The sequence below is a fragment of the Saccopteryx bilineata genome, chromosome 11 (genome assembly GCF_036850765.1).
Source record: "Saccopteryx bilineata isolate mSacBil1 chromosome 11, mSacBil1_pri_phased_curated, whole genome shotgun sequence".
In the NCBI taxonomy this organism is placed as follows: Eukaryota; Metazoa; Chordata; class Mammalia; order Chiroptera; family Emballonuridae; genus Saccopteryx; species Saccopteryx bilineata.
In genome coordinates, this window is record NC_089500.1 from 60507070 (window position 1) to 60525302 (window position 18233).

The window sequence follows — 18233 nt, forward strand, 5'->3', positions numbered from 1 at the left end:
CACTTGTCAGGGTGGTGGCTTGGCTTCCCTCACAGAGACCACTGACAGAAGCAAGGCAGATCTCTCTGTCCTGTAGAAGTCCAGTTAGAGGTCTGGGAGCAGGGTCTGTGCTTCGTGTAGTTACTCAGGGACCCAGGTTTCTTTTTGCTTGTTGCTCTAAGGAGGTGTTCTTTTTCCACGTGACCAAAGCTGACCTCTCACCATCATGCCCATGTCATACCTGGCGGCAAAGGTGAAGAGAGCAAGAAATGCAAACAGTGGCCTTATAAAGATGTGACTCAGAAGTTGCACATATCACTTCTGTTCACAGCCTCTTGAGCAGAACTTGGTCACAGGTCACAGCTACCTGCACGAGAGGCAGAGAGGTACAGACTGTTGAGGTGGCTTTGCACCTTGCTAAATGGGCTGCTGTTGCTAAAAGGAAGAAGGGGAGACTGGCTTTTTGGGGTCAGCTTGTCTGCTAACAGGCCAACTTTCAGAAGCCATTGCATGCCACCTCCACGGAGATTTTGACTGTATCCTTGGAGTAATAGGGAGCCATTGAGTGCTTTATGCTGGGAAGAGCAATGACTACAATTGGAGTTTTAGCAAACTCTTCTGGCTGTGGTGTGGAGAGTGGAGTTGAGCGCTGCCAAGCAGATCTAAACTGGCTCCAGAAGGGAGGCCAGGGAGGTGGAGGCCAGAAGGTGGCAGACTCCAAGCACAGTAGGACTTTTTAATGGGACAACAAAAACAAAAATAACCACACACACACATACACAAGACCAAGGTGGGTAGTATTCATACAAACATGAGTGGTCCAGCTGGATAAAATAGTACAGAATCTATTCAAGCAAGCTAATGTGTATTTTATCCATGACTCAGACTTTTGTGTGCCTACTCTCTGCCAGGTACAATTCTAGATTCTAGGGGTGTGGCAGGGAACGAAGGGAGCGCACTCTGCTCCCCCGGAACTGCTGTGCGGGGAGAGACCTTTCACCAACCATGAAACAATGATTTCAGGTGGTGAGAAGTGCCAAGCAGAAGGCCAGAAAATACGAAGTCACTGGGGCAGAAACAGATTTGTTGGGATGAGCCAGGAAACCGGAGCGGCAGAAGGAAAGCGAGCATGCGGGTGGCCTTTGGGAGGTGAGATTGGCGGGTGGTGAGGGCCTCGTCACGTGGGACCTGGGGCTTTGTTCTAAGAGCAGTGGAAGCCATTGGGTAGTTCTACCACTAAAATGATACAAGCTGATGTTTGTTTAAAACACATCAATCCAGCTTTTACATATGGAATACAGAGTGGAGGGTTGGAATCATGATCTTGAGGTATATGTATGTCTACTGCACGTGGGTATAGCACAAGAGAAAACGAAGTTGTCTCCTCTCAGGGTGGAGGAAATCCCAGCCTCCTGAGGACCCTTCTTCACTCACAGCCTGCTCCAGCCTCTGCTACTCAAGTGTGGCCCCAGCATCAGTGTCACCAGAGACCTGTCAGAAATGCAAATCTCAGACCCCAAAACACACATTTAATTCAACTGTTTCACCACAGTCTTCACTTCAACAAGACCCCAGGTGATTCATGCACATTAATATTTAAGAAGCTCTGGTGGCACGTCCTCTGGTTAGAGTGTATTTCTCCTCACTAACTATATGTGTACATACACACACACAAACCATATACAACATCCTCACAGACACACATATACCAAAACACCCCATGCGTCACACACATATATATACACATATAAACCACACCCATACCACATACACTGCCCCCCACCACTGAATTGTCATACAAGATACAAATGACCTATGTGCAGGAGGTCTGGACTAACTCAAAATTTAGGGATTCCTGGAGGACAGGGCAGGTTCTATATTAGGTAGGTTTGAGGAGTTTCTTATTTATAAACAAGGAATTCTTGGAGATTGATTTGGTGGGAGTTTGCTATGTAAATTGCTATGTGTTTAAGGAGATGAGCCTGATAGTGATGAGCAAGATGTTGCAAACAGAAGAAACAGGAAGGCCCATGTGGCAGACAGTCTGAGGGCTGGCGCAGAAGTATGAACGGGACCGATTTGGCTAATGCGTTATGCATAACTGCTATGTGCTTTGTCCTTTTTATTGCTTACAAAATGCATTACATTCTGAATTTTCTATAATTTGTATGTTACTTTTGTGTCTAAGATGAGAAAAAACCCATGCAAAATCTGTCTAGCTGAGTATTGTTTAGGCCAGTACTAGAATGGGGGACCACTATGAGAAGCATCGAGCAGGGGGCTGCTCGATGTCTCGAAGGTTCTCCTGCTTATTCTTTAAAACTCCGTGTGAGCATCTCCTGTGTGAAGACTCCGGTGAGCTTCTTCCTGCCCTCCTCTTCAGCTGCATCAGTGTGGAGCACAGGCAGGGCATGAAAAGGTCCTCGGGCAGTGCTTATCGAATGTCGGAGAATAAGTCGTGATGGGCAAAAGGCGTCAAGTCTGGGCAGCTGAGTGACTGAGGTGCTTTGGAAAGAAATGCAAGATCTTGGAGTGGTGTCGTTTTGGAGGAAAGGTCTGAAGACCTTTTTAGGTGTTCTAACTTTGTCACTGTGATAAGAAATGACAGAAAATACCAGGCCAGAGCGGGAGTAGGAGTAGTTTTGATTTTACAAAACCTCTCCAAAGCATCCTGTGACTGACTGACCATTCTACCTGCCCTCCTATTAGGGTCTTCCCAGGTTCCTGGAACCAGAGTCGGCCGGCGGAGGTACTGGAGGTTGGGTGCCCTGTTCCTGGCCACTGTATTTAGCCACAGTGGGTTTAGACAGGATGTGCTGGTGGCCCACACATCTTCAGAGCTCCGCCTTGAGAGCTCAGTGAGGCTGCTGGGCACCAGAGCTTGTTCCTGTGCTAGGGCCCCTTGCATGGTCACTAACCCTGACCCGGGCAGCTGCATGTTCTTGAAGTACACTTTGGCTTTCCCAGGAAGAACATTTGTAATTTGGATGCAAGAGCATATTTATTCCATTTCATGTGATTTGTAAAGTGAATTAGGAAAAATAAGTTTTTACACTGAAATCTCATAAATTGAAATCATGGTACCCTATGCATCGAAGGTGTGTTATATCATCTTACATTGGATGAAGTTTCATGTTCTTCAAAACCATTGTTTTTCTTTTCCTTAAAAGAAAATTGTTTTCACAAGGAGAGCAAAATAACTTCAAAAAGTGAGTCTGTCATTCTTATAAAAAGAATAGTGGGTATTTAAAGTTCACAGAAACCAAACAGGTAGTCCTGGGTGTAATATTTCGCCTGACGGCCTGTCTGTGAGCGCAGAGGGAAGAAGCCCCTGCTGCGCGCAGTGCTCACCGAAGCTGGAGCTGGCAGCTGGGGGCCTGGAGAGCTCCTCTGGGGCCAGGGGGTGCTGATCAGCTCACCTCCCGGCCTGGATTTTTATTCCAGATCATCAGGAAAGCCCTTTCTGAGGAAAAGCACGTCTCAACAAAAACATCAGCTGTGGATCTCGTGACAGAAACAGATCACCTTGTGGAGGATCTGATTATCTCTGAGCTGCAGAAGAGGTTTCCTTCACACAGGTAGGTGTACTGCTCAGGGAAGCACCCAGCACGGGGCGTGCGATCAGGAAGAAGACCAGGCCTCCAACAGGAGGCCTCATCGTCTGCCTGATATTTTCACTGCATGGTAAACTGACCCAGTTTTCATTCTTTCTACTACCATGTTGGTAACCTCACGTCACTGTTACTTTACAAATACTGAAAAGCCTTCTTCTACAGCACATACTCAGGAGACGCTCTCTGCCCCTCTGCTAAGTCACTCACCATGTTTCTGGATGGACTTGGAGCAGTGATGTCCCCCTGGCAGCCCGTGTTGCTTGGTGGTGCCACACAGATTCCTAAGGATGTGACCCTGTGCCGTCTGCTGTGCCGTCTGCTGGGTGGGCCCTGGTCCACAGCCTGATGGTGCGCCCTTGCCAGCTCGTCTCTCTCCTCGCCAGGCCACAGCGAGCAACAGGGAGTGCTGCTCTCCGCCCCTAGGTCTCTGTGAAGGCTCTCCTTGAGTTCAGGGGGGCTCCCCAGGCCCTCCCTCACCCCTAGAGTCCTGCTTAACAGACTTGGCACCAGTGCCTTGGGTGTGAGCAGTCTCTTTCCTTTCTTATGGAGAATCGCTGAAACTGGAATCCCAGGTGTTGGATTTCTGTCTGTAGATCACTAATGGTCAGGTTCCAGGTTCCTATGTATTGATACTTATACAGCAGAGCTTCCCAAGGCCTCTCCCTCAGCGTCTGTTTAGCAGAGGGGAGGCACCAGACTTGCCCTTGGAGTGGTTAACTGAAGGGAAGGACAAGCTGCTGTTGAAACTTGCCTCCTTTCTTTCCTGTTTCCTTCCAGCTGGCTAGGTTATCTCAGGGTCACCAGTGCTCCGTCCACAGTTCTCTCTGCCAGTGACCTGTATTTATTTTTTGTTGACAACCTCCTTGGTTGAGTGTCCATCATTTCCTTATTCTCTGTGAAGTCAGGATCCCTGACATCTGTTATAATTTTTATAAGCTCTAAAATGTTTATACTTTTTAACTTATTAAAATCTAAATTAAATGACAACATCAGGAAAATTATATAGCTTGTTTTTATTCTTTGAGAGGAAAACTGCAGCCACCAGACAGCTGTTTCCAGTTCAGGGACTATTTTGGTTCTCAAGATTCCAGTGGGATCGGCTCAGTTGGCTATGGCAGAAATGAGGGCCGGGCCAGCTGTGTGGGGTCCTGGCAAAGAGCTTGAGTTCCCTGTGGGTGAGGCACACTGGCATTATCAGGGTGCTGGCATTTTTCAATAGGATTGCAGTCCTTTGACAAACCGGATTCTAAAATTACATGCCCTGTCGTATGTGATGGCAGTGGTTGCTGGTGGTTTGGATCCACTGTTGTGTCAGTATGGATGTGGGTTCCATTTTCAGAAGGTTAATTTAAAGATTGTGTCTCACAGAATGGAGACCAGTGTGTCACACAGGTGAATGCAGCTTTTCCCACCTCCGCTCAGCGCCTCGACAGGCACCAGGGGACTGTCAGGCTCCGAGGCGGCACGTAAGGTGCACTCGTCTGGGAGCATCTCCAGCTGGCTAGCTGCAGGCCTTCGTTTCTGGAAAAAGCCCGGGAGACGCGGAGGCACGCGCCTGACCAGGAATCAGTGGTTTGGAGCAGTGGGGCCCAAAGTGCAGCACGAGGGCCGAGAGCAGCTGGCCCGCGCCCAGCCCCTGGCTGTGCACCGCCCCCTTCTCTGCCTTGGGCAGTGCTGGGCCGTGGCTGCGGGCTGGCTGCGGGCTGCTCTTCTCTGCTCAGCTTGCCTAGAAAATTCAAACCAGATGAAGTCACTTTCAGCACATCTATGGTCAAGTTTGGTTTTTTACCAATGACTAAGATACAAAAGAAGGTATCAGAATTTTTGGCATTTAATTGTTTCAGATTATAGACAGATTTATGATGGGAAAAAATTGCATTCATATCATAAAATAAAATACTATCTTAGGCAGGATTTTTTCTTTCTGAGCTTATAGCCTTCCTCAATTTTAACCTTTCATGAATATTAAAGGTAGATTGCAACTGTTTTGTTTTAACAACCCAATGAGGACTCCTGGTTTATTATTTTATTCTAGTCACTCATGAAGTCCAAAGTCTGGGTCCCCGATCTGAACAACAGGGATGGACTGAGTCACAGATTAGTAAGGTTTCAACTGACGTCTTCCCCCAGCTTTGGCAATGCCCCTGCTTCTCAGACTCCTCCTCACCTGGGAGTGCGGGACCCCACACGGCCAGCACTGAGTTCCTGTGCTGCGCTGACGTGTGGTGGTGATGACAGAAAGCAGACCAGCAGGTCAGGCCTGTGAGCGCCACAGTCTCCGTCCAGGTCTGCGTGTGTTGGATGCTTAAACCTGTTTTCAGTTGATTTTGAGTTAGATCCAAGTTCTGCAAGTTTGAAAAAGTTCAGTAGCATCACTGAACCGTATGTATATACACCCATCCTTGTACCTTTTGTTCTGGGTTGACACTGGCAGTGTGACCTGCTCGCATCCACAGCCACTTGCCCCGTCCTCTGCCCTGCAGTGTGCCCAGCACAGTCCTGGACTTGGAAAAATGTGCTCCCGGCCAGCGCCAGCTAGACACCTGCTTCCCTTCACGTTCCCACTGTGTTCCGAGCGGGGCATGTGTCCAGGGCGAGGCTGCGGAGGGAGGGCTGCATCCTGGGAAGATGCTCCCCAGTGGCCTGACCTTGTCACAGAGCAGACACTAGCCAGGAAGAAAAGAACCAGATGCTCTTGGTCGTCAGTTAGGACTATGAGAAGAATGGAGAGTAGTGATATTATGCAGCAGAACATATCATTCCAATTTGTCACCTTTGAACCTTACCCCATCTGCTCTTTTTTTTAAAGATTTTATTAATTTTAGAGAGGGGGGAGAGGGGGGGGGCGAGGAGCTGGAAGCATCAACTCCCACATGTGCCTTGACCAGGCAAGCCCAGGGTTTTGAATTGAAGACCTCAGGGTTTCCAGGTCGACGCTTTATCCACTGCACCACCATTGGTCAGGCCCCATCTGCTCTTTTCGTGCATTAAACTAATGAAATGGCCCTTGAACTCCTTAAATTTAGTCACGTGCATTGTTTTTTTCTACTTGTGTTATAGGTTTTATGTAGATGTTCCAGTACTGTTAATAAGGTCTCACTTTTTCTTTTCTCACTTCCGTTTGTCCAAGTTGATGTCCCCACACTCCGCGGAGAGCTGAAGGATGCTCTTTCCCACTCCGCGGTATTAGCTTCTCACACAGGGACAGTCAGGTCTAAGTGAATCAAATCTCAACATTGCTCCCCACACACCAATGAGGTATTTTTAGTGCAAGAGAAGACACAGTCCACACACCTGTTAGCTCCCAGGAGGCCCTGCCCAGAATGCCACCCACCGCACAGAGCAGGTAGGGAGGTGACCGATGCACCTTTCATATCCTTTCACTTGGGCAGGTTGGTAGGAAGAGAACCACTGGGCGGAATAACCAACTGCTGAGGAGGTTCAGGGCTCAGTAAGGGCACTTTGTGCTACTCTTGACAGGAGCTCTGTGCAGAGCGAAAGCTGTGTTAACAGGAGCACTATGGTGCTGCTGCAAACAGGCTGCTGTGAACCCCGTGCTTCGCTAATGAACTTAGGGACTGCTTGGCCCCATGTGTCTTAAGAAGCCCCGTTGGTGTGCTGCCTTGAACAGCCTTTGTGCTGCAGGCCATCATGCTCCGTGACACGCATGTTAGATGTCAGTCCTGCAGCAGGCTCTCCCCTCCTCCTGCCGGGAGACCCCAGAATTTTCCCCTCCAACTTTAATAAACACCAGCTTCCCACCTAAAATCATGTTTAATTTCAGAGAAGAAATTCCACATTCCTCCTCAGTTTCCTGGGAACTGAGGTTTGCCTGTGAGTCATTTCCATTCCCATCTTGATCTTAGTGATGCCTCCGTACTGCTTTATCAAACTGGTGCCCAGTTTAAGCTTTGGCACGTTGTCCTTACACGTTCTTAGGGTGTGGACCCTTTCCTTTAAGAACACTTTATAAGTCATTTCAGGGGAAAACCATGTAGCTACAGTAGAAGACATTGAGAACAGATTTCCTTCCTGAAGACTAGGCCAAGGAAACCGGCTGAGCTAATAGCAGTGGGACCAGCTGCGTGGAGGGACTGCACATCATCTGTTCTCTGCTACGGTCAGGAGTTCGGGCGTCGCCGCCCTGCCTGGTGTGGCTCCTCTGACTTCTTCGTGCCTTTCACCATGCTACTTCTTTCACCCGGACTTGCCTGATCCAAAGGCTCCAACAGCCCATGAAGGGAGGTGAAGATAGCGAGGCAGTTCCCAGCAAGAGGAGGAAACCAGCACCTACTTCCTTTGGTTGCACCCACTTAACCTGCTGGGGGCAGATGGTGCTTGCTCAAGCTTCCCTGATCAGCAGCCCTTGTGCAGGGCATGAATTTCTCAGGTGTCTCACTCAGTACCTCCAACCGCAGTGCTTTACCTGTGGAAACGCCAACCTCAAAATGATAATGTAGACTCATTATATTCCCTGACACATTTCCACATCGTGATCTGTAAGACGGAGGGGCTAGATGACTGTGCACACAGAGCATGGACTTCACAACCTCTGACGTGGAAGAGGTGGGCCCCGAGCTGCTGGAGTGTGTGGGAGTGCAAGGCACTCGGCCTTACTTCATAGCGCTGCAGACAGCACGGCCCCGCCCACAGAGCCGGGTGACGCCAGAGGCGTCCACTGTGGCCGCCACTAGCCTGTGACCAGAGAGCACTGGAAATGTGACTAATAAGACTAAGGAACTGACTTTTTAATTTTTTTTAACTTAATTTAAATTATTTAAATTTAAACAGCCACAAGTAGAGAGTGGCTACTGGATTGGACAGCAATGGCAGAGGTTTCCATTTAAACCTTCTTATTAGTGATGTGATATCAACCTCATGTACAAGTTCTCTCACGACAAACCTGAGGACCCACGGCTCCTCTGGGGAAGGCGATTTCCAGGAGCACCTGAGGCTGAGGAAGTGTCCAGACATCAGGGGCTAAGCGGTTGCCCAATGACCACAGCGATGACAGTACGCCACATGCCAGCTGTAGGACATGAAGCATTTCTTGTCGCTCATGTTTCCTTCTTAGTAAAAATGTCTTTGTCTTGTCATCAGTCTCTTTCCTGATGTGGACACGACATGAGACGCTGGTGGGAAACTCACAGGGCCTTGTACTCACACGCAAAACGTTTGCCGGGCACCTGCCATGGACCGTCCGCTGGTGACATGGCTTTATGACAGTTAGGAACATGTTCGGAGCACTCTTGTGCCAAGCACTGTCTTATCTGCTTTAGATAGAGTATCTCTTTACTCCTGAAAAGAGCTCCAGAAGTCATAGCAGGAGCCAGCGTGGCAGGGACCCTCACCATGCCACGCCGGTGTGGGTGGTTGGAGGTGGGAGGAGGGGAGGATGGGAAGAGAGCTGAGGATACCTTCCCTTATTTTCGGCCTAAGCAGCTGGGGCCTTGGTGGGGACTTTTGCTGATATGGACGTGAATAAAGACAGCTAGGAGCTCTCGTTTGTACAGATTAATTTTGAGATGTCGGTGGTTTGTTCAGGTTCCCAGTAGGAAATAGATGGCCAGCTCACGTAAGGATGCTTTTAGGAGAGCTTGGACTACAGAGGACTGACTACAAAGGTGGAGGTCAGGGGCCGCTGCAGCTGGTGCAGAGGCCTGAGGTCGGAATGCCCCGAGGAGGGTGCTGCCAGGGATGGTGGGTAGAGGATGGCAAAGGGAGAGATGAGACAGTAATCGCAACCTCACTCTCCCGCTCTCTCCTCTCCCTTGGGTCTCCAGGGGACAGGAGTGCCCTGTGGGGCCGCCCACACCAGGCTCCTGGGTCAGAGGCCAGAGTGGAGAACTGTCAGCTTCTGTTGAGCCCAGATGGTGGGGCCTGGTGGGCACAGATGCAGTTGTCACCTGTCTGCAGTTGAGAATACAGACCTGGGGAGTGTCAGCTTTGGTGACAGTTACCCCTCAGGTCCAGTGAGGCTGTCTCCTGACCACGGCACTGCCAGTGGGGACCCTGAGCCCGAGCTGCTCTCAGGCCATCCTCGTGCTCCACTCGTGTGTCTGGCCTTCGCTCCTCCAGACTCAAGTAAAAACAGAGCTTAGTGTTGCTTTAGAAAACCCGCTTCCCAGGGCTCTTCATTATACTTTTGCTCTTGCCTGGCCCCTTACACTCCCCGATGCTTTTCCAAAACTCCTCCATCACAGTGTCTCCTCGTGTTTTCTAAGTCCTGCTGTTGGAAGACTAGCAGGCAGGTGGAAACACGGGTAGCCTGTTACAGACTGCTCTGTTTGACGAGGAGAAACTAATGAAATCTCTGTATTGTGCCTGTTTTGTCTTTGATGGGACTGGAGGCGGTTTGAAGTGCTTTGTCTTGAGTTCTTGGTGCATTTTCTCAGGCTGAGCTCCTGCCCACCACAGGTTCATTGCAGAAGAGGCTGCGGCTGCAGGGGCCAAGTGCGTGCTCACCCCCAGCCCCACCTGGATTGTTGACCCCATTGATGGCACCTGCAACTTTGTGCACAGGTGAGCACAAGCATGGGTCACCCCAGTTTAATGCCTACACTGTGCTCTTCTCTGAGACTGTCTTTCCCAAAGCAGCATTTTGGGAGCAGGAGTCCACAAGCAAACCTCTCATAAGCTTATAGCCTCATTAAAAATGTGATCAAGTCTTGATATTTTTAATATAAGGTTTTCCATTTGTGAGAGACTCTGTGAGCATGTAGGAAATCATCACTTGTTTAAAAATTATTGTCTTTATTATGTTTAAAATATTGGGTTGAATTAAGAAGGACCACTGGAGAGGCAAGCAGGTTAGGAAGCAAGTGTGTACAGTCCAGCAGCTGCCAGAGCACAAGGTACAGGTGACCACATGGCGGGTGACATTCCAGAGCCACCGTGAAAGTAGGAGCAAACCTCATGTCACCACAGGATGGGATGAGGAACCCATTAGAAGCTGGTCAGGGCTAATCTGACTGGACTGATGACAGCCAAAGAGCAGTAGATTGTAGGGAGGTCTGAGGGGCCACTGGGGATAGGTGACAGGGAGGGGTCCCAGAAGCTGTCACCAGTGGGGCAGGTGTTAGAGCTGTACCCACTTTTCTAGTACTGAGTGACAGTGACGTGGTTTCCACAGAGGGTGGTTCTTCTGTGGTAATACACATAGAGCCCCCAGTTGCTGGTTGGTACAGGCTCCTGGCCCATCCCGTGACCCTGTTCAGCAGGCTGGGCGGTCACAGCTCTGTTCCTGGGCCACACTGTGAGAGCCCGCCATAGATGCCGAGGAAATGCTGTATTTCCTCACCTAAAGTGAGAAAGCCTGAGCACAGCTGGTGGTGGGTCCTTACTCTTGTTACAGTCCTCTTACGTGTGGCCACAAACAGTATGTCTATATGTAAGTTGGTCAACTAATTCTGGCATGTTAAATCATCACCCTTTTTTAAATGGGGTTTATCTTAAGAATTCCATCAGTCATGCTCACACCAGTGACCCTTATGAGGCAACTGAATAGTGCCACCTGGTGACAGCAGCAGTGTCACCAGACTGTACTTTTAACTAAAGCTTGACTCCCCCACCCTGGAGTTCATGTGGAATTGCAGGTCTCCCCTCTTAGGTGTGTTTGCCGAGCGGAGACTTCTGTCTAGTGTGCTGGTAGTGGCGACAAGGTGGGCGGAGCCCCGTGGTGTAGTGATGGCCACACATCCGCTGGCCCAAGTGGCCCCAGGGCCAAAGGGAATGTGGGCCAGAGAGACAACTTGGAGGAGAGCATCAGTTGGAGGACAGGCTGTGGTGCTGACCCTTACAGTTCAGAGCACCATCAAGGGCCGCAGCGTGGCGATGCTCCTGGCCTCGGGACGTCCGGCAGCCTTTGGGCACTGCAGCTCAGCTAGGACCTGTTTGTCCTCATGTCCAGCAGCGGCAGTGCGGAGACTAAAGCAGGTGGGAGAGACCTGCCCTGAGAGTCAGGACTAAAGTCGAGCCTGGCTGACAGTGCACCGGTGACAACAGCGTCACAGCTGCCACCTCGGCAGTCAGGGCTCAGATGCACATGTGACTAGCTTTGTACTTTTCCTATAGATTAGCAGTACCTAGCCTTTCCTTGTTCCTCTTTGTTGTTAAACTAATGATCTTCACACAAAGGACAGATTACTTCGAAGGTGTAGAGCAGCAACGAAATCACAAAATAAAACCACAGGCAAGCTGCGACATCACAACCAGCCTTCCACCCCTGTGGCCCACGCCTGCTATTGGCTGCTTGGGTGCTCACGTGGGAGACAGGGTGAGGAGGGCTGTTACCCAGAGCCAGCCTCTGGGTGGAGGCTATGGCCTGGAGCCTCTGATGTCACCTGCGGGGCCCTCCTCACTCTGCCTGGGACACAGTTCTGGCCCTTTTGGAGGTCCTGGCAGTTCCCTATTACAATTCCCTCTCAGTTGGGTCTTAGTTGTTGTTGAATTACATCAGTTTTACATGACTTTCAGAATACTGCTCCTTTCAGCGTTAGCTATCTTATCACATGGTAAGCTAAGCCTGTCTTATAAGCAGTGAAATTGTGGGAAGTAGTTTTTAAAAAAACAAACCAACTCACGCTTTAGAAAGGCCCCTCTGTGCTGAGTGAAGGTGCTGCACAGCTACACATGGGTTCTCAGTGTTGCATGTCGGTCTGCAAGGGGCCACTTATTCTAGAGTGTAAGCCATTCTGTTTTCCTCTGCAGATTTCCAACCGTGGCAGTGAGCATTGGATTTGCTGTGAACCAAGAGGTACATGGGGGGTGGGGCCTTCAGGCCAGTGGTCCCAAGGCCCTCGTGTCCCCAAGGCTCCAGTTCAGGTTTCATCTAGTCGTCTTCCTTGTGGTTTCAACCTCTACACTCCTGTTTTTGTGCTGTGCATTAATCATGATTAGTAAATCCCAGCATGTGTTTTTCAAATCTGAGAAAGTAAACAAATGCACCCGTTTTGGGTGTGCAGGCTTGGGACTCTGTGGCCAGCCCTCGTTTCCACCATGGAAGGGAAAGTTCTGAGCACATTGTCCAAATCAGTCTATCTGACCCCTGGGGCGTGTGATTTAGTCACAAAAAGAACTATTTTTGGAGGACATTTTGAATCCCAATATTCTGTTAATTCTTTATCTTCCTCTAGCAGCTAGCTATTAGTGTGAGAACGTGGCTGTTTCAGGGTTCCCATAGACTGCTGGAACTAAGCAACATCCGAGGCCTGCCACCCAAGAGGGCAATGGGGGCTTACCCTTAATTAAATAGTCTGAGCAGTCACCCTCGGAAAGGCCTTACTTTCTTTGTAGCTACCACAGCTGTTTTAAAACAAAACTGGGGCAGCCTCCTTTAGAGCACCTGGTTTTCATCTTAATCCTCGGTGGCTAGCATAGCTTCCCTAGCACAGAAACAGAAGTTTATTCCTGGGTAAGTAAGTGTGCTTAGGTTGAAGATAAGCAGGAATTTTAATACTGAAATTTGGGTAAGGCGTTAATTACTCATTTGTTTCTCTGTTAAATATTGTCATTGAACCAAGTAGGGGGTAGCAGTCACCCGAGAGGTGAAGCTCATGACCACCGTGCCAGTAACTGAGGGAGAGAGCAAAGTGCTGTGGGCAGGCAAGGTCCCCAGCTGCCAGGCTACACCCTGTGATGGTCTGGTGTGTGTGACTGCACACACTGGCTTGCCGTGGAGGGCCCCTGGTTAAGGGATGCGTCCCTCACTTCCTCACAAGTCCCTCAAGGCCTCAGGGCCTCCTGCTTGCCCCCAGCACGCAAGGCCCCCACAGGCTCCTTGAGTCCAGCCTGATTCTAGGACTGACCTGGATTTGGGAAGCCCTTTACAGCCAGGGTGGTGGAGAGGGGAGGATGGTTAAGTATTGCTGGAAGGTAAGGCCCTCAATAAGTTCTGGCTAACCCATCCTCCCCAGCAATAAATCCAATTACTCAGCTTGGGGAGTCTCTTCCACTGTGGTCAAGCTCAGCGTGGGCCAGCTGAGACTTCCCTGAAGCATTTGGTCTGGGTTGACTCCTTGGCTAACCCCAGACCAAGCACACTTGCTGCTGTTAACCCTGAATAGTGAGAAGTCAGTGGAAGAAAAGCACAAAAACACGTGGTGTCAGGTAGCATCTTTCATACTCGCCTCTTTTCCCCATCCCTCATTGGAGGCTGTGGCCTGTGGCCTCTCACTGTTCCAGGGGCTGCTGCTCAGGGACGAGCTCTTTGGTGCCTCCTGCCTGTCCTCCTGGGACTGCCTGTGGCTCTGATTCTGGTGGCACGGCAGACTCATTCTTCGTTCTTCACGCGTCAGCAGTCTTGAGGGCTTCTTATGTGGTTTGATTAGAGTCACAAGTAGCCTCCTCCCCCCAGGGGGAAAAAAGAGCTTTCTAAGCAATTCGGCCTTTTCAGTAACTTTCAGTTACTAATGCTTGCTTATGATGTTAAGTTGGAATAGAGTTTTTTAGTTTTAGTATATTTGTAAATATAGTAATTTTTTTAAAAAAAGAAAGCTTGCATTCACGCCCAGGTCTAGTTTTGAATCTAGAGGCTGATATTTTAAAACTCCTTTCTGAAAAGTGTTTCCTATCATGTCATTATTGCATTACCCAGGACACTTGAACACCTTCACCTTTGAGTCTGTCCCCTTGTGCTCCAGTGAACCGCATCTGTTTTCTGTCCTGCCTCTGCCCCCGCAGCTGGAGTTTGGAGTGATCTACCACTGCACCGAGGAGCGGCTGTACACGGGCCGGAGGGGCCAGGGTGCCTTCTGCAACGGCCAGCGGCTGCAGGTCTCTCGGGAGACAGGTGGGGCTTCGCTCAGCTCGTCTCAGTTCACCTCAGGTTGAGAAATGTCAGTGGGAAATGAAAAGTCCCCCTTCCATCAGTCAGTGGTGGAAATCTGCTGTGAGTTTAGTCTCTTAAGGACACTATGTCCCTGATGAACTGGAAATTGAGCCAGTTCTATATCTTAATGTTTTTGTGAATGTGGCCAGGAGCTTTAAATAGTCTTCTATTTTGTACTCACATCTTTTATCTTTAATGCTGAAACAAATCCAGTCATTAGTTATGATTCGGTCTCTCGCAGTCCAATGCCATGGGCAGTCAGAAGTGTGCTCTGGCCTCAGAGCATTCAGGTAAATGTCAGTCGTCATGATGTCACCTGGAGGATGTCACCCAGGTGCAGTCTGTTGCTCCCTGGATGTGGACTAACTGCAGCTGGCTTCAGTTTCTGTGAGAAGTCATATACATAAGTGATGTTTTCACTCACCCCAGGTATTGCATTGTCACCACTATTCCTAAACAGAGTAGGAGCATCCAGTAGCTCTGGTAAAGGGACTGTGTCATACGTAATCCACATGTAACTGTGTACCAATAACAATGTGCTGGTTTAGGTGTTTCACTGACTGTTTTTGGCCTTCTCTCACAGTTATTAAATGGGTGACATTTTAGCACTTTGCAGGACAGATACTATCGAGGACAGAAAGTTGCCAGACAAAGGGACTAGGAGCAGGTGGATTAGGAGACTGGATAAAAGGTCCATGGTATCCATGTTAGGGTCTGAGAAGGCAGGAAGCAGCTCCTGCTAGCGTCTCCCTTGCGTGTGTCTCTGCAGGACATCCTCAGATGCCCACCCCATGCCTTCCCCTGTCCCACACAGCTTCAGTTCGTGTGCCAGCACCTCTCCGAGCTCCCTCTGCCTTCCTTACTGCCTCCCTTCTCTGCCCGTTTCAACTTTCTCTCTCAGAAATGTCTTTCCTAGTGCCCTTTCTCCATCATCTCTCTTTATTCCGCCTTCTTTCCCCTTGGATAACACCTGTGTGCCTAAATGGCCTCAGAGGCAGGGAGGGCCGAAGGTGTGCCTTGCCCTCTAGCTGGCCATCACCTGGTGAGGAGGTGAGGCCCCCAGCTGTGATCCAGGGGAGAGCAGCAGCATTCAGCTCTGCTCGTTAATTTCTTACATTTGGGTTCCTGCAATACCGGAGGTGTCTAGGTGCGGTGGGAGGTGTTTGCTATGGCACGGAGTCCTCCTTGCAGTGCTGTGACCTGTTAGGGAGGTGACTTGTATGAAGGACAGGTCAGACAGGACGGCCTTAAGTTGTCTGAGAAGGCTCCACAGGCTGCCCGGGGGAGCGCTGGGGGAGTTGGTCACATGAGGCTTCAGACAGGCTAAAGCGGCAGGAGGCACTAACCAGTTACTGCTGGAGACCCAGCCCTGCCCATTTCTCCCTCTCCCAGAACTGTTTTGTTTGGCTGTGTAAAAAGTGGTGTTAATTATAGCCACATTTGCCAAGAGGCAACAGTTCAAGCTGAATTGTGTAACTCTGTAGAGAGAAAGCATGTTATTAAACATACTTATGTGAACTTTGCTCCATATTTCGCTTGATTATAACAACACTCACCTCTTGTTCACACCCACTTGGCTTCCCGGTCAGCGGCCTGCATTGCTCAGTGGTGCATTAGAACTGCACGTCCACAGTGGGGCTGTCAGACCACTGCCCAGCAGCTTTCTCCTATGTGCCTTGACCGTGGGCCTTCAGCAGACCGAGTGACCCCTTGCTCAAACCAGCGACCTTGGGTCCAAGTTGGTGAGCTTTGCTCAAACCAGATGAGCCTGTGCTCAAGCTGGCAACCTCGGGGTCTTGAACCTGGGTCCTCCACATCCCAGTCCGACGCTCTATTCACTGCGCCACCGCCTGGTCAGGCCTTATTAATTTATCTTTTAGAATAAATAACTCATTACATGTTAACATGAATAATATATTTTTATGAAAAATAACCTTATTTTCCAAAACAAAAAAAAATTTTGTGAAAAGAGTGACATTGTTTTACATTTCCCCCCAAATCTCTTTAATGTCTGTCTTACTGGAAGACACCGAGATTCTTATATCTGTTTTAATATTCAATCTGTTGTGATATATTGTTTTGATATGCAGAGAAAATCTGGCCTTACACACATAAACACACCACACATAAATAGTTGGAAAAGAGGGGAATGAGCAATATATGAATAGATTTTTTAGATAATTAAGAATGTTCTTCTTTGATGCTATAAAAAAAACTTAAGTAGTGGTGGTTTCTTGAAGGTTAGTTGCATGTGAAATATAATGACATATCAGTGAATTTTTTTTTTTTTTTTTAGTTACATTGACATCCATTGGGCTCTTTCCTACTTTGAATGGATCTTTTGCTCCTGCATGATTTTGTAACTGGTCATGTGGAAAGTATGGGTTCACTGAGATTTTGAGCTCTTCCAAATGTTGATATGTTTCATTTATAAATACCTAAAAAGTCATATTTGTTAATATCACCACTCTTCTCATGAGAAATGTTTAGGTACCGGAAGGTGTCAAGCCTACAGTGATGGATAGAAGTCTTCCCAAATTCCAATTTCTCCTAGAATGTTTGAATTCTATCAGTGGTAGCCTTGCCAGTTGAAGTGATGGGCTCACTTTTTCGTATTCAAAAAATAATTTCCAAATCCCCAACTCTGAATAACTGTAGCTCATCAAAGTTCTCATCTTCCCATCTAATCACACAGAATATTCAAAAAACATGCATAGAACTTAGGGTTCAAAATTTAGTACAATTAGTAGTTTTTACTGGTTTATCCTTCTTCAGAGACACTGGCATTCCCCAGTGTGTAAGTGTAGCAGAGAAGACTGCAGTGACCACCTAGCAGGTGGAGCCTTGCCTGGCTTTGTCTGCCCATTGTGCAAATAATAACACAGTGAAAAAGGCAAATGGTGTCAGTGTTACTATGAAATTTGTTTTAACTTCGCAGATTCCCAGAAGAAGCTCAGGGACCACACCTGAGAACTACTCTAGGTGATTTTTCAGGAGAGGCCCATGAGAACAGTATCACTGGAACTGTTAACATGTTCATAAGTTTGTCAGTGGCCATTATACTTGAAAATTTACTTTTCTGGTTGTAAAACACACGGCTCACATTTTCTTGTGTTGAATGCCTTAAATTGACTCTATTATCTCTAGCATAAGCACATTATTAAAAACTCTGAAGACAGTTTTTCTTTCCCTGATAAGGAACTTTAGTTTTTTACTTGACCTGAATGCCCAAAGGAGTTCTTTCTTTAGAGTACAGTAATCTTAGTAAAGTGTTGTTTCTTCTGAGTCTATTTTCTTAGGTACATGGTATGCCCTTTCAATATGTAATTTTGAGTCCTTTTTAAAAAATAACTCGCCCTGGCCGGTTGGCTCAGCGGTAGAGCGTCGGCCTAGCGTGCGGAGGACCCGGGTTCGATTCCCGGCCAGGGCACACAGGAGAAGCGCCCATTTGCTTCTCCACCCCTCCGCCGCGCTTTCCTCTCTGTCTCTCTCTTCCCCTCCCGCAGCCAAGGCTCCATTGGAGCAAAGATGGCCCGGGCGCTGGGGATGGCTCTGTGGCCTCTACCTCAGGCGCTAGAGTGGCTCTGGTCGCAACATGGCGACGCCCAGGATGGGCAGAGCATCGCCCCCTGGTGGGCAGAGCGTCGCCCCTGGTGGGCGTGCCGGGTGGATCCCGGTCGGGCGCATGCGGGAGTCTGTCTGACTGTCTCTCCCCGTTTCCAGCTTCAGAAAAATGAAAAAAAAAAAAAAAAAATGTTGAAAAAATAACTCAGAAGATTTCCTTGAATTATGTTTTTAGTATTTGTTTATTT

At 48.8% G+C, this 18233-nt stretch overlaps 1 protein-coding gene across 1 annotated transcript in view; it reads left to right on the forward strand.

The window, feature by feature from the left end:
• The window catches only part of IMPA2 (inositol monophosphatase 2), a 46071-nt gene that overhangs the window by 18792 nt on the left and 9046 nt on the right, over nucleotides 1–18233 (forward strand). The window contains exons 2-5 of the mRNA XM_066246700.1: nucleotides 3424–3557; nucleotides 10011–10115; nucleotides 12303–12348; nucleotides 14274–14382. Coding sequence (XP_066102797.1) covers nucleotides 3424–3557; nucleotides 10011–10115; nucleotides 12303–12348; nucleotides 14274–14382 — 394 coding nt within the window. The remainder of the gene's footprint in view (nucleotides 1–3423; nucleotides 3558–10010; nucleotides 10116–12302; nucleotides 12349–14273; nucleotides 14383–18233) is intronic.